The sequence below is a fragment of the Bombina bombina genome, chromosome 5, assembly GCF_027579735.1.
Source record: "Bombina bombina isolate aBomBom1 chromosome 5, aBomBom1.pri, whole genome shotgun sequence".
Classification (NCBI taxonomy): Eukaryota; Metazoa; Chordata; class Amphibia; order Anura; family Bombinatoridae; genus Bombina; species Bombina bombina.
Genome location: NC_069503.1, coordinates 541,921,024 through 541,938,522, shown reverse-complemented (window position 1 = coordinate 541,938,522; position 17,499 = coordinate 541,921,024). Strand labels below are relative to the sequence as shown.

The 17,499-nt window shown below is 39.4% G+C and overlaps 1 protein-coding gene across 1 annotated transcript in view; it reads right to left on the bottom strand.

Annotated features, from left to right (window-relative positions):
• Positions 1–17,298: 17,298 nt before the first annotated feature.
• Positions 17,299–17,499, bottom strand: part of FYCO1 (FYVE and coiled-coil domain autophagy adaptor 1) — a 439,711-nt gene continuing 439,510 nt past the window's right edge. Inside the window, exon 15 of the mRNA XM_053714489.1 lies at positions 17,299–17,395. Coding sequence (XP_053570464.1) covers positions 17,299–17,395 — 97 coding nt within the window. The remainder of the gene's footprint in view (positions 17,396–17,499) is intronic.

Sequence of the window (17,499 nt, the reverse complement as noted above, 5' to 3'; positions counted from 1 at the left end):
ACAACACACCAACCCCCCTTTCTCGTTTGTCAAGGACACATTGCAAACCTTTGTCCCAATTCATCAAAGGAATTTGCTTTCAAAGTAATCTTAGAATGACACTCTTAAGTTTGAAGTCCCATATATGGATTTCTTGATCTTTCTTCCATGTAAGAAAAGTTACCAGGTAATGACCCCATATGGAGATGACAGACACACTGTCTATAATGACCTCTTTGAAGCTAGCTGAAGCTCAGGAAGATAGTAATTAACACTTACTTGGCAATCAAATGTTAGATCACAAACAGCCCATTGAATATTCTCAATATGCATCCTGGTCTGGAAGGAACATATGCCAAAATTCACTTACAGTCATGTGAAAACAGTTTGAGATTTTAAATAACCTATATAAATTTTTTTTTTAAAGTATTTCATTTATATTATTATCAGGTAGTTGTAGAGCGCCAACAGGTTCCGCAGCGCCTTAGTATGGTAAATGTAAATAGATAAGTCTGAGAGATTGTCTGTTTGGATAATATTGAATATGAAATGAATATAATATAATGAATATATATAATGAATATGAGTTTAAATTCATATAAGTTAATATTCTCCACACCCAGACTATATATATATATATATATATATATATATATATATATATATATATATATATATATATGAAACGTATACTGTATTGGATAAATGTGCTATATTAAATGAATGGCTGTATTGATGAATTCAAAATGTTTTGCAAACCTTCAGGATAAAAAAATAACTTGGAAAGATGACAATATGCATCTTTGAAAATATTATAGGTGGAATACTCATGTTTAGTCTCTATAAATACATGTTAAAATATATTAGATGGGACATATATGTTGACCAGATGGGTTTATTAATGTCAGGAAATGGTGAGTGTGTTGAATGTACAATTAAAGATATATAAGAATCTGTGTTTGCTATTAACAGTATTTGATGGTGAGACTGCATTTCTAGTTGTCTGCTGCCACCTATGGTTCAGGAATGGTATTACAACCAAAAGGTATTTGGCTGCTCAGGGAGGCATTTCCCAAATAACCAACGATATGTTCAGCTCCGAGGGCCCATCACATTTTTGTGGGAATGATTAAAGAAAATAAGGAGGGGTTTTTATCTTGAATAAGAACCCACACACACTAGACAAAGGGACAGACTTAAAGAAGTATAACGTTTGGAGAGAGAAACACACAGATTCTGTGCCAAGTATCTTCTCTGCCATTTTGGAACACTTTCTTGAGAATAGAAAGATAACAATTTTGAGGCCTGTATCCTTGCAATAGTGGACTAAATTCTTCTTAGATGACCCTCAAGAAATTTAAAAGCTGAAACACTTATCTGGTTTATTTGGTGATGTATATGGTTGATTTATATTTAATAGATTTTAACAAAGATATTCTAAAGCTATAGTTAGATTGCAGCTGGTAAAGAGCATATTTGCTATTTTAAGTTTATATCCATAGTCCTGTGTAGTTTAGAACTTGTCACATTAATGCTAAATAATTTTAATTGGCTAGAAATAATTTGTATTTGATATTTAGAAATCAGTTTTACTATTGTGAAATTTCATATAAATTGGTTATTGTAGTTAAATTTCTCTGGTGTATTAAGTTATTTGTAGCTATTGTGATATATTTAAAACGTTGCTTTATTGTGGCTAAACAAGAGGTTATTTCAGTTCAGATTAATTGGCATATAAATTGGCTGTTATAGTATCTTGTTATATTGTTTAACTAAGCACTGTTAAGTTAGCAGTCCATTTTCTGGTATTTTATTGTGGTATTTTTAATGCGATTCATTGTGAGTAAGGTTAATTTTAAAGATATATTTTTATGATCTGCTGTATAGAATATTGTAACGGAATAAGTGTGCATAATTGATTCATAATCTATGTTCTACATAAATATAATTCAATGTGTATATAAAGCTAAATCATCTAAGAATTTAGGAATACATATTAATTTCAATTGTTTCCTATATACATTTTAATTGGAGGTTATTTTAAAGATAATAATAAATAAATCATTTTGTAACCTGGTATATACTGACAGTACACATACAGGTGAAACTCGAAAAATTAGAATATCGTGCAAAAGTTCATTTATTTCACGAATGCAACTTAAAAGCTGAAACTAATATATGAGATACTCATTACATGCAAAGCAAGATAGTTCAAGTCGTGATTTGTCATAATTGTGATGATTATGGCTTACAGCTCATGAAAACCCCAAATCCACAATCTCAGAAAATTAGAATATTGTGAAATGGTGCAATATTCTAGGCTCAAAGTGTCCCTCTCTAATTAGCTAATTAAGCCATAACACCTGCAAAGGGTTCCTGAGCCTTTAAATGGTCTCTCAGTCTGGTTCAGTAGGAATCACAATCATGGGAAAGACTGCTGACCTGACAGTTGTGCAGAAAACCATCATTGACACCCTCCATAAGGAGGGAAAGCCTCAAAAGGTAATTGCAAAAGAAGTTGGATGTTCCCAAAGTGCTGTATCAAAGCACATTAATAGAAAGTTATGTGGAAGGGAAAAGTGTGGGAAAAAAAGGTGCACAAGCAGCAGGGATGACCGCAGCCTGGAGAGGATTGTCAGGAAAAGGCCATTCAAAACTGTTGGGGACTTTCACAAGGAGTGAACTGAGGCTGGAGTCAGTGCATCAAGAGCCACCACACACAGACTGATCCTGGACATGGGCTTCAAATGTCGTATTCCTCTTGTCAAGCCACTCCTGAACAACAAACAGCGTCAGAAGCGTCTTACCTGGGCTAAAGAAAAACAGACCTGGTCTGTTGCTCAGTGGTCCGAAGTCCTCTTTTCCGATGAGAGCAAATTTTGCATCTCATTTGGAAACCAAGGACCCAGAGTATGGAGGAAGAATGGAGAGGCACACACTGCAAGATGCTTGAAGTCCAGTGTGACGTTTCCACAGTCTGTGTTGATTTGGGGAGCCATGTCATCTGCTGGTGTTGGTCCACTGTGCTTCATTAAGTCCAGGGTCAATGCAGCCGTCTACCAGGAGATTTTGGAGCACGTCATGCTTCCTTCCGCAGACGAGCTCTATGGGGATGCTGACTTCATTTTCCAGCAGGAAAATGAAGTCACCTGCCTTGGCACCTGCCCACACTGCCAAAAGCACCAAAACCTGGTTCAATGACCATGGTATTACTATGCTTGATTGGCCAGCAAACTCTCCTGACCTGAACCCCATAGAGAATCTATGGGGCATTGCCAAGTGAAAGATGAGAGGCAGAAGAGCTGAAGGCCACTATTTAAGCATCCTGGTCTTCCATAACACCTCAGCAGTGCCACATGCTGATAGCTTCCACGCCACATTGAGGCAGTAATTGCTGCAAAAGGGGCCCAAACCAAGTACTGAGTACATACAGTATGCATGCTTATACTTTACAGAGGTCCGGTATTGTTCTATGTACAATCCTTGTTTTATTGATTGCATGTAATATTCTAATTTTCTGAGATTGTGGATTTGGGGTTTTCATGAGCTGTAAGCCATAATTATGACAAATCATGGCTTGAACTATCTTGCTTTGCATGTAATGAGTCTATCTCATATATTAGTTTCACCTTTTAAGTTGCATTAACTTTTGCACAATATTCTAATTTTTCGAGTTTCACCTGTAGCTGAAACATATGATGTAGTAGTCAAAGTGTCATATGTCTGAGGGCATTTCAATAGACCTTAACATGGGAGAAATACTGCATCTAACAGTACAATATGATGCAGACTCAAACACAAGGATTAAGTATATGGACAAAATAAATGTGACACTTCAGGCAAAGCAATATAGGAATAAAATAATAATAAATAAGGTGTTCTTCCAATCTATTATGTCATTGAGTAAAATTAATGAAACAACAATTATTTAAAATTTTAAACATGACATGAAAAACAACCCTTACTGTTAATAAATAAGGTCCCAGAATACCCATAACTTAGGGTAATAATGCAATGCTATGCAAATGCAGGGAGTTGACATAATGTGTAGGCAAGAAAAACATTGGTTAATTAATACCAATGATTGATAATATCAAATTAAGAATTATATCCACTGGGAAACTGAGTTTGCAATTTATGTATCCAGTAGATTTCTTGTTTAGCCAATAGGCCTTCCTTATTTTCTCCTCTAGGAGGTTGTCTAATGGCTGCAGAAACATCCTTATTGTGAGCCTCCAATTTGTTACTTAAATGAGATTGACAATGGAGTGAAATTCACTTATGAGTGGAACAAATTTGAAATCAATTTTCTAGACATTACTTTGATTGGCCAAACTAATTCCAAGAGTATCCGGACTAAATTATATTGGAAAAAAATCACAGGCAACACATTGCTTCATAAAAAGAGTGCCCATCCCCAACATGTCTTTAAAGGTATCATCAAAGGACAGATTCTTAGGGCCAAAGGAATTTGCAGTTCCAAATAAGATTTTCTTAAAGAAACCTCTGTTATCAAGGAGAGATTAACCTCAACAAATGCTGAACAGAATAGCCAGAGAGGTTGTTGATCTGAAAAGGAAAAATACACTACAGCCCAAAAATAAAGTAAAAAATGAAGACAACCGTATGCTGTTCATTACCCAATACTCCTTAGATTTCTATTCTATTTGCAATATTCTGAAGAAATGTTTCCCATTTTTATATGGCATAAACGTGAATGTCCACAGCACCAGTAATATAAAAGTGTTCTTTATTGACCAAAAAACAGCAACGTTTCGTCATGCTATACATATCACACACTGAATAGCCCCTTTCAACTGTCTGGTTTGGCGCCATTCATTTGTGACCTCAGGCGCCATCTAGTGTCAAAAGTTAGTTATTACATCTCTTTTACAAAAGCACCTTTTTACCATCATTAATACATTATTACACATCTCTTTTTTACAAGAGCAACTTTTGTCATCATTAATACATTATTACACATTCATTATTGTTATACATTTACTTCTTACAATAACTAACTGTATTCATACATATTTTAATTAAATTGAAATAAGCATTAATACTACCTTTAATACATACCATACTTCTACTGGACCAGGTACCTACAAATGGCTCACTTAGACAACAGTCCTTTTACCAGAATACTGACCATTCAAAGTCCATATTTATACCATTAGGGGCCATAGACCCCAATCTATTAATCCAGTACATTTCTTTTTGTTTAAGCAATTTCTCACGATCACCTCCCTTTCTTTGTGGGCCCACATGATCTATTATTTGCCACCTGAGTTGGCTTATATTATGACCCTTTTCCACAAAATGATGGGATACTGGGGCTTCCTTGTCCCCACATCTAATATTGGAGCGGTGCTGACTCATTCTATCCATAACTTTACTTACCGTCTCTCCAATATAGATAAGGGAACAAGGACACTTAATTAAATACACAGCATAAGTTGTGTCACGTGTGAAGAAATCCCTAATGGTCAATTTTTGGACACTTCTAGGATGTACAAATTATTTTCCTCTGATAATCGAATTACAGCTCATACATCCTAAACATGGGTAACACCCTAAGTTCTTTTTACTCAGATAGCTTTGTTGTTTTTGTCTAGCTGGACCTATATCAGACCTTACAAAATAGTCCCTCAGATTCTTAACCCTTTTATATGCTCTCAAAAGCTTTTCTTTAAATTCCTCCACCTGATTATTGCATTTTTGAAGGATAGGCCAATGTTTATTATTTTAGCTTTTTGGTTACCATGTGAACTGTACTGTAAAGAGAAAACCATTCTGTTTGTATTCTTATTTGCCCTGGGATTTTTTTCTCCCAAACCTTTGCGGCATTTATCTATAACATCTTGTGGATACCCTCTATTGAGAAATTTCATTTGCATTCCTTTGAATCTTTTACAATAATTCTCAGGTTCTGTAACTATCAGTTGCACCCTCATTAGCTGGCTTTTAGGGAGTGCTTCTACTGACTCACAGCTAGTCCAGAGCCAAACTAGAGACAGCAAAACGAACTCGACTTAGCCAACAGTCCACCAAGAGACACCGTCGCCCAACAGATGGTCCCCCACCACTCACCCCTCACAAATGAAGGGGAAACCAGCCGAAATCCCCAAGGGAACCAGGCAAGGAGAACCGAGGAAACCGTAAGGCCCCTTATACAAAAAAGAACACCTCCAAGAATGGGCCCAGCTCACAGAGACCCAAATGGACCAAAACAGGGAAGAAGGCCACGCCTATACAGCGCAACCCGGGATAAAACCGGGCACGGAGACAGAAAAGACGTCTCCCCAACATCCTGCAAGCATGGAACGCAACTAAAGAGGCAAAGTCCTCCCAGTGCCTTTCCACAGAACACCAAAGTATTCGACCGTGAAAAGCGTGTCAAAGACCCCCAAGTTTGAGAACACAGAGTGCATAACAGGATGACACAGAGGGAGCATGCTCCAGGCAACTTAAGCCGCCGGACCTACTCACAGGTCCCTAAAAAGGGGAACACAGAGCCTCCAACGAGGCCCCCCGAGAAGGAGAGTATGCCCTCAGAACCCAAAGGAAGAGTAAACCCTCTCCTATCAATGGAGCAAGGAGAAAGGAAAAACCATCTCCTAGTAGACTAAGCTATCAGGATAGACTCAACATCCAGAGGAGAATGCGACCCCTAGACTGCTCGGACATCCTGACCTGCAGACTCACACCCAGCTGGACCCACCCAGCTAAAACAAGATTGTACTTGTAAAGCACGGCTAATCCCCCTAAAGGGACTCAAGGCGCTGCTCATTTTATCAACCTCAAAAGGAGGAAAGGCTGAGTAGACCTCGCCAGGGATCAAACTTGCAACCCTCATTTTGCAACAGTGCAGAGTAGCCACAGTGCATTAGTATGCTGAGCTAGCTGTCCAGTTAGCCACAGGGATCCAATACAGGGTAATAAAGAATCCCGAAACTGGTCCAGGAATGAGCCCAAAGATGGTACAGCCATCCCCCCAGAGTACAAGTACAACCCAACTCTGAAAACAGACCTCAGGATCTATCAAACAAGGAACCACAGTCTGACTCGGAGTCAGCAAGACCCCAGGTGGAACCAATTCCACCCTCCACTTCCGGACCAGGAGAAACCACAGGAAGGACTCCATCTCCATAGGAAGGAGAATATCCCCTAAAGAAAAAGGGAAGATGCCAGAAGGGCAACAACTGTCCTCAAGGCCCGAAGCTACAGGCTAATTGGGAAGAAAACCCCCCAAAACAAAAGTCTTAGAAAAGGAGCCCCCTACAAGTAGCTCACCAAACAGAGGCACAGCCAACCCATTCACCTGCAGAGCAGAGAATCTACGGTACACTGGCAAACTGACCAGGGGAATGCAACCCTCAGGCGCACCAGAAATTCGAAATCCTACGCCAGTAGCTGGGTATAAACCCACAACCCTTGAGGCGCAAGCCACACAGCTAACCCTTAGATGACAGGGGTACTCTGTTGTAAAGAGTAATAAATACTCCAAAAACCAGGCCAACCCTGACCCGGTCAGGTAGATGGAGCAAGGACATAGCCCAAGTTCCCACTACAGTGGAACACCCCGACCAGCCCTGAGATCCGAAACAACAGAAAAACTGGGACAGGCAAAAGGAGTGAATCCCTCAGAAAGCGGAAGTCTCAGGGAGGAAAACAGGTCCAGGCACCCAATAGTTCAGGCATCCATACCCTGGAACTAAACACCCCAACTGGCCAAAAAGCCAGACAAAGGGAATGGATGCATATCCAGAGAATCCGGATAGCGAGGAGAACTCGAAAGCCCCAACCAAAGGAAGGAACCACCCCTAGCCAATGCTCCAAGAAGCAATGCTAGAAGTCTAATGAAGTAACTTCTCAAAGCCTCATGACAACAGAAGGGATACCTCGAAGTCCACAAAACCCTACTAGCAGGGCTAGTCTCCCCATCACCTCCCCACAGGCAGAGGACACAGGGAAGAGAAAGGCGCTAAGCCTTCCCAGCTCCGGGGAACCAACCATCATGCAAAACGCAGATCCCTAAAAGGAGATCCAACACACCTGGAGACAATAGCGGAAAACCCAAAGGTTTCATAACTCAGTCAGACCATACATGTCCAAGAGCATGAGCTGCATCTAGATACACTAGAAACTGCTTACAAGCACACCTTTAAGGTGCCAAAAGCTGCAACAGTTTTCAATTGCAAAACCTTCCTCATGCTGGACAGCTATCCATACAAGCTGTTGGATCAAGCCCCAACAGGACCATCCAGAGGCCTAACCACTCAAACTGTAGTCATGAGGCGCTAAGCCCACTAACCCTCCCCCACTTGGAGGAGGAAACTCAAGGTTCTGATGAAATCAGATGTCAGAGTGATGCAGCGGAACACTCCCCTGCCCGGTCATCTATGACTGAAGGCTATAAGGACTGAAACAATCCTTCCTGCCTTACGAACCCACAGGTCCCCTCAAATGCTTAGTTGAACATGAAAAACAATGATAACCCGAGCACTCAGCACTACTACCGAACTAATCCAGCAAAAACAGAGCCACGTGTCTGAAAAGCCGCAAAACCGAACGAACCCGACAGGACCAGCCTGTACTCAGGGTCCTAACCGGCAAGCTGCATAAATTCTCCCTCATAGAGGAAAAAAGAAAACAGACCTTATTAACAGATAGGACTAACATGTCCAAACGACTTCTGAAGAAGTAACAAAGAGTATCAATCCCACATGGTTCCCAAAGGAAACAAAAGACATCCCATCAGAAACAAAATAAAGTATAAGGCAACCCCAAGGTTAATGCCCAAAAGACAGAGGCCTACCTGCAGAACCAGCCAGACGGAGCCCTATCTTTCAAAAACTGGGAAAGCTCTCAAACAAATGACAAACAGGAGATAACCCCATCCCCACATGTCTTAATGAGGTGCACCATTCGAATTATCAGACTGAAAATCTCTGTATCTGTTAACGATAGGGTCATTCAATAACTGAAAAATATGTCTGAGCAATACGCGAAGGCGCACAATCCTGTAACAAAAGGCACAACACTCAGGAACAGTTAAACCCTCGGGGAACTGTAGAGGCCCGGGACAATAGGGCACGAGCACATTCTCAAATAAACGGCTGGACTCTGCAGACGAACAATTGTCAACATTATATGGAAGATAAAACATGCTGCAACCTCCGGGGAACACGCCACCCCCGCATGGAGGAACCATAAACTGGGTTACCCGCATGTGTAGAAGTATGAATTGGTAGGGAACTCGCCTCTTGGAAGACGGGACCCCCAGAGGTAGATGGCTCAGCTGACCCTTGATTCCCCGAGCCCGAGGAACCAGGCGCTCTCATATGGCATACGGAACAAAACTGGTTGACATGTGTCAACGAGGCCAATCCGGATTCGTCACCGGACACAGAATCTGAAATCAAAATAGTCTCGGAATCAGAATCCTCCGTAACTGAATCTGAAATTAGCACAGTCTCAGCATCAGAATCCATAATTGGATGGAGGATATATAAATATGGACTAAAGTAGTAAAAACAAAAACGGCACCTGACACCCCCAATGGCTGGGGCACTCACCACCTCCTATGACCAGACCCCTGCAGACTACAATATCTTCTTCACCACATGGTCAGGAATGCGGAAATGGGAAACGGAACGTAACCACACCCGACACAAGGTGAACCATATAGTCCAAAAGAGCGTGCCCAACTAAAAGGCCGCGTCACTTCCAAAGGCCTCAAAGTTTCAAACCACGAGCCCATAAACATCACACATATGCAGGTTGAATCACATAACAAAACATGATTATAAACCCCCCTGTTCAATAACCTCCCTCAGGAGATATTAACCCTCGATTCCAAGATACTAACAGAGACTTACTGAGACCCTTGTGTCATATAGTTAGACCCGCAAGGTGTTGTAACCTCTTGGGAAAACATTCACATTACAGTACATTGATGATAAAGTAAAATTAAACGATCTTACTGGAATCTACGCGGTGGAACAGGAACATGGCCTTTTAAGTGTGAAGGATAGTAGCATCGCCTCCGACATGGACTTGAGAGAAGAAAGCAGGCAGCGGAGCGAAGTTTGACAACGCTTATTGCTTGAGGAGCTGTTAATATGAGTCGGGATGGTTTCACAGAAAGACTCTTCCTGCATCTCCAGACTCTAACTTTCATCCAAGCCCTCACTGAGAGACTGACAGGACTACTTAAAATTCCAGTCCCATATCGAAGAGTACTACCCTCCATAAGAGAAAAAAATTAAAAATTCTGACTGGGAGATGAGGAGAGTGGGAGGAGTATTTAAGCCTTTTGCTGTGGTGTCTTTGCCTCCTCCTGGTGCTAGGTTCTTATTTCCCAAAAGTAATGAATGCAGCTGTAGACTCTTTCCATTTAAGAAGAAAAAGAAGCGCAATCTGAAGTGTAAAGTAATATAAAATTCAAAGCACAAAATGTAAACTTAACAAAACTCATGTCATGCAGTGCTATATTGCACTGGGCTTGACCCTCCTTCACATACAGAAATGCAGGGAATGCCCTTTAAAAAAGTATAGCAAAACCTGCCTTTTAAAATCTGTGCTGAAGGATCATTTTAGTTTATCTCGTATGAGCGAAGAGCTTTAGATAATCAGGCCCTTTGTCTACTACTCAAGATAGAAAAGCAGAAATCTTCGGTATTTCTGAGATATAATTTATAACACCCTTTAATTTATAAATGGTCTGTTATAAACCTGTCCCATGCCTCTCAAAAAAGTTTCAATCTGCCCCCCTCCCCACCCAGAAATTCTTCTGGAGTCAGGGTTGCACGTTCATGCAGTCTTGAAAGCAGGGGTAGACTTCTTGGCTTTCTTGGAGCAGGATGAGCTATGCCTCCGGGAAGTCCTGAAAGAATCCAATCGCTGGGTTTGGAGGAGATAGACGAAAGAAGTAAAACCTCTTGAATACTTATTCCCTAACCACCAGTGACTGTGGCAACAACAACATCTAACCACTGAGGGACATCATTAACCGACATGGCCTAAAGTATCATTGTTATGCTGATGAAACACAACTCTACTTCTCCTTTGCTCCAGATACTACAGACCCAGCATGCCACATAAACAGTTGCTTAACAGACCTCAACGAATGGATGAATGCTAGCTGTCTCAAAGTGAACCCGGACAAAACAGAGTTACTCTTGGTAAGGGGACCCCGGGCATCAAAAATATCCCACGATTACCCAACTGGCCTGGAGCTTGGAGGCTCTGAACTCGTTAGTTCAGCAAAGGTATGAAACCTCTGAGTGCTAATTGATGCTGGACTATCTTTTAAACAGCAGATTTCCTCCAAAATAAAATCTGCCTACTTTCATCTGAAAAACATAGCCAGGATACAACACTTAATTCCACCGGATGATATGCCAACATTAATCCATGCATTTGTCTCTACTATGCTAGACTGTAAAAAGCTGACAGGCAAATATCACCTGAGCATCTCTATGTAAAAAAGGAAGATATTTTACCTCACAATTTCCTCAGCTCACCAGAGTAAGCCCTGTGTAAAGTTATAGTTTAACTGCTGTCCAGCTGCAGGTAAAAAGTTTAAAAAAAAAATATGAAGAAATGAACTGCAGCCAATCAGCATAAACAGTGCTGAGGTCATGAACTCTTTTACTGTGATCTCATGAGATTTCACTTAATTCTCATGAGATTTCATAGTAAACTTCCTTAAACTGAATAGGGAAATAACATGAGAGTGCACAAGGCTCACTCCCTTGCCTGTCCCGGGACAGACATACTGATTAGCTGCTTAAAGTCCATTACAATGGGATGTGAATACTTAGGACATTTTGAGGTAAAATATCTTTCTTAATTTACATAGCGATGTTCAGGTGATATTTTCTAGAATGGAATGACCTCCCTCACACTTTAAAAACTTCCCCAAGCCTAAAATCCTTTAAGAGCTCCCTCTATACATATCTCAAAACAGAATGCTCCTGTCATGGTTGATTAAATATGTCGTACCTGCTCTATGTTAAATGTTTGCATATATTGTGTATTATTATTATTATTGTTTTTGTATTTTATTGTACCCTATTGTATCAATGCAATGTTTTGTGATCCCAGGACATACTTGAAAACGAGAGAAATCTCAATGTATCCTTCCTGGTTAAATATTTTATAAATAAATAAATAAATAAATAATACTCATATGTTAAATCACTTGAAACTGATGCAGTATAACTGTAAAAAGCTGAAAATATCACCTGAGCATCTCTAGATAAAAAAGGAAGATATTTTACCTCACAATTTCCTCAACTCACCAGAGTAAGTTCTGTGTAAAAAGTTATACTTCAGCTGCTGTCCAGCTGCAGGTAAAGAAAAATAAAAAAATGAAGAAATGAACAGCAGCCAATCAGCATCAGCAGTGCTGAGGTCATGAACTCTTTTACTGTGATCTCATGAGATTTCACTTAATTCTCATGAGATTTCATAGTAAACTTCCTTAAACTGAATAGGGAAATAACATGAGAGTGCACAAGGCTCACTCCCTTGCCTGTCCCGGGACAGACATACTGATTAGCTGCTTAAAGTCCATTACAATGGGATGTGAATACTTAGGACATTTTGAGGTAAAATATCTTTCTTAATTTACATAGCGATGTTCAGGTGATATTTTCTAGTCAGCTTTTTACAGCTATGCTGCATCACTTTCAAGTGTTTCAACATTTGGGTATCATGGCCCTTTAAGAGTCAGCACTAATTGCCTGAAATCCAAATCTGTTAAAAGATCTGAGATAAGGAGGCCGTCTACAGAAGCTTAGATACAATGTAATCATAAAGGTAAAAAGTATATTAATTTAACCGTGTTGGTTATGCAAAACTGGAGAATGGTAAACAAAGGGATTATCTATCTTTTAAAACCATAACATTTTTGGTGTTCACTGTCCCTTTAAATTTAGAGTTCATCTATCATATGCAATTACTGTAATGATGATATTTGAGTAGGCCTTTGATTAATTGGTAGAATTGTATTCAAGTCACTGATTAAATTTTTTTTTTTTTTTTTTTTTTCTTTTCAAAACAACTTTTACTGTGAAAAGTGAAAGATAGTTTTTTTTTTTTTTTTTTTTTTTTAAACAAATTTTTATTGAGGTTCTTTACCAAACAAACAGGTATTGCTTTTCCATACATAGTAAAAAAGAAAATAAATTATTACAGAGTAAGCTGCCATAACAAGGTCACATAGGTACACAGTATAATTAAATGACAGATTACCTATTAGATATAAACAATAAACTCTGTGCAAACCTGAAACCTGCTACAAGATATAAGCAGCCACATAGGGACCGCCAAGATATTGTTGTACAATATAGGGCAGGAAAGCAGCAATGTGATAGGGCCACTTATGGGCCCCTAATGAAGAACCTCTATTTTATATTTTTAAAGCTATAATTAGGAAGTATTGTAAATAACCAGGTAAATATCAAATATAAACTGAATAATGGTATAAGAGCTGCTTAGAGATATATAACAATAAGGTAAACCACAGTGTAAGCTCAATATTTATATGAAAGTTGCTTAGGGAAACACTATTTGTGAAAAAGGAATATATTACTAAACAATCTTGCTTAGCTTTGGAGGGAAAGTAGTGCCAATATGAGTTTATAGTGCAAGACGTAGTTATAAGAAGGGAAGTAAGGTGTGGTATTGGGTAGAGAAACCACAGAATTCACTCTCCTGAGGTGGGAGATATATTAAGGAGGGGGGGGGAGGTGGTAAATTAAGTATGGTAGACCAAATATATGAGTGAAGCGCCTTGTCTAGTCTAGGAGTTATACATACCCTATGCTATCTGGAAGTATTCCATGGGTGTATTGGAAGCTGGCGGATATATTGTGGGGGGAGGGGAGGTGATAATGGCATATGCAAAGCGCTGTAACCAATTTGGGAGAAGCCAGGGTGTCAGATAGTTAGAGGGCATATAGTAGGTGGAGTCCGTAGCTTAGTATTTAGAGTTTTTACTTGGGAAGTAGAAAGGTTTCGGATAGACTCATTAGAATATGTGGTATAAATGCTAAGGGGCTTGATATGAGTTGGAGGGGCGGTAGTAAAGAGAATATGAGAAGTAGTTGGTATTGAGCGGATGGACTGAATAGGTACAGGGCAATGTAGTCATATATAGAGCCTCATAGACATGGTAATAATCAGGGGGGTAACAGGAATGGTCTGGCTACCTAGTAGGAAATTAGTATCTCTGACGTGTGAGAGCCTAATTCTGATGTGTACAATAGCGGCGATATCAGTTACTTGTGCAGTAGCTCCTTGTCCAGCAGTAGAAGGACAATAAGTTACAAGTAATAACAGACTATGTGGAGAGCTTATGTTAATACTCAGCAAATATTTGCTAATGTGTACTAGAATAAAAGATTAAGGTGGATACATTAAGTATAGTGTGAGAATGTCAAAGTGGGGAGAAGTAGGTTTGCACTGTTATAGTTTCTGTGGAGCAAAAAGTGATCTACTACCTAAACTTCTACCTGCGATCTCGGCCGCTGATCGCATGGATCTAAATGATCCCAGTGCATTAAAGCGATGAATCACTCAGCTCAGAATCCTACTTCCCTTAAGGATATAGGCGCACACATGTAAGCAACAGTGTTACATTTAGGGGAAACACAAGCTTGGCTACTAATATCTACACATCGTATAAAATAAGAAATGGGGGTATCTTAGCTATACCGGATATTTAGGGTGTTAAACTTTAGGCCCCTAATTTAGACTGGGTTTAATACAGCTGAGGAGGTTTCTCCGCTATAGTGAGGTCTCAACATATGTGATGAAACAGAAACTAAAATAAATATCAAACACATTTAGCACGATACAGCACCATATGAACTGATGAGAGCTCAGAGCTTAGGGTAGGTAGTATAGGCAGGAATAATCATCAGTCTTCTACTAATAGCATTGTGTCTTTTTGATCAGTAGGAGGTAGCAAAGAAAGATAAATAGCAAACTGGCTATGACCTGTATGTATATAAATAAGTGAGTAAACTGCAAAGGGTAACTCGATATATACATTATTAGGCATCTTAAAGTAGTCCCAAGTGATATATAATCTAGGTCAAGCTTAGGTAAAAAATAGGCTGTAATGAAAGCAAAAACGAATCTCTACTCCCCTCCAGTGGTAGAAAGATGTAGTTGTATCAGCCATCAAAAGTGTAAAAATTGAAATTTCAAATTATGGTGTAGAATAACATAAATGATTTAAATGATTTGTGTTTGTGGAGCAATATAAGGTAAATTAACTAAACTGGCTCCCAAATGGCTGCTCCAAGTGGAGTGAGGGATACAGATATAAAAATATACCAATACAAAATAAACATCACCATCACCTACCCATACTAGATTAAGAACATGGTTAAACATACATTGCTCAATAATAAACAAGACATATACATATTGTAAATGTAGGCATGGATTGAAGGTAAACTTAACGTTGTGGCAATATGTCCAGAGATTAGATCAACATGGAGTAGGCAATAAGGCATATGCAATATGTGTTAGCGCTAGAGTTCACTGAGCCATTCGCTTCGCAAAAAAGTCTCTACCCCACTCCAACTCGCTGCGTTGCGCTAGGTATGAGCTGAAGGTTAAAGTTCCATCTCTCGAGACATGGGCCATACCGGGCTAGACTTTCCGAGTGGGGGAACACTTCTGCTTGTAGCAGGTAAGAGCCTCTGCGAGTTGCTGCGACATCGGGTCGGAATGGCCATACCGGTGTTAGTTTCTTGTACCCATTACAAGCCCTGCTACAGGACATCAGCCATTTTGCCTTCATTTCACATGCTGCTGCATCGGGTGAGTCCCAAGCTGGTCTGACAACCCACATGGGCTGATGTTTCTCAGGAGGTGTATGCTGCTGTTCCAAATTTCCTCCACCTACGGGATCAGGCATGGCAGAGTAGGCGGCGTGGGGTAAGAGTGTCACCTCTGGTTGCTGATATTTCTTTTCAGGCTGGCATCCGAACACATCTTTGCATGCCTCTAAAAATGCATGCATTTGCTCCAATATGAGCTCAGCATCCCCCATGGTGAGAGAGGGAAGCGGTCTCCCAAAATAGAGGTGAAAGATAGAATCTCTTAGATCTGCTCTCAGCAAAAGGTGCTGGCTGGGCCGCAAGATGGCTGCTGTAGTCTACGCAGCAAGAGGAGAACGCATCAGGGTAGATGAAGTCTATATATGTGGCGCTGCTCCCATTAAAAGTAGCTGTCGAGAACAGCTGTTCAGTTAGACCAACACTAGCAGCTATTTAGTAAGGTAGATGGCCACAAACAGTCACTAGATTTAACTTTTGTAGAAAGTGTGGTAGGAGCTGCTGAGAGATGCGACTGTTTGGCTTCAGAGTTGGCTCCGCCCCCTGTCACTGATTAAATTTGATGTGAGTAGTACAGAGGTGTCCCTACAAATGAACTGTTGTAATATTTATTTTTAAACTAATTCATGTATATGATGTAATATACATTTATGTATGTTTATTATTGTTGGATTAAAAGGATATAAAACAGTCTGTATTTTAATAAAAAAACACTAAGCCATTGGTTATAAACCATGTGTTTCATCATAAACACTATAATATGTATTATTCATCATTTTAAAATAATTTTACCTTTTTATTTCTTTGTTTTTTTTAAACTTCATTTGTGCAGGGTCCTTCCTGTCACAGTTCAACACAGAGGCTATGATCTCTAAAGAAAGGCAAAGGAGTAGCTTAACCTTTGAAGTGGTTTCTAGGAGACACCTACAATAGCTCCATTCATTTTTTTGCCAATACTCATTAAAGGACATTTGCTGCAAAAAAAACCTGTGACAGTAGAACCTAAGTTCTGTAATGTCAGCTCCCTTATCTCACTAAGGGCAGTGGTAAGTTGTTTGGTGGTTTCTTTTAGGTTTACTTTAAATTTAACACACACTATCTATCTTTATAGTGTGTATGTGTGTATTTGGCTTTTTGGTTGCAATCACCACAATTTTCTAAAGTAGGTTTAGGAACCTGAAGGAAAGATTCAAACGGTCAAGATGTATGGAATTATTAAAATAAAACAGCAAATAGCACATCACTTAGTGCAGGCAAATCATATAGTCTCTTAGAATAATATTATCCACCATATCAAATTAGGGAAGTTTACATTGCAAAAATAAAATATACATGTTACAATGAATATATTGTGTTTTCAGTTGTGATATTCCATAAACTGGGGGCAAAATTATCCATACAGTTTGAATGACATTTGATATCTTCTTTCACATTTTTGACAAACCATGATTACTTACATTAGCTCTCCTGTTGTTAATAAGTAGATTTCATTATCCTGTGACATTTGTATGTCTTCTGAATCCTCAATCAATGAATTAGATGAACTGTTCCTTAAAATTAAAAAAGATACAAGATATTCAGAAAAAAAGTATTGATATAACTGTTACATGTATACATTGTAAGCAGATCTACCATATTGCAGCTACAGTTTAAT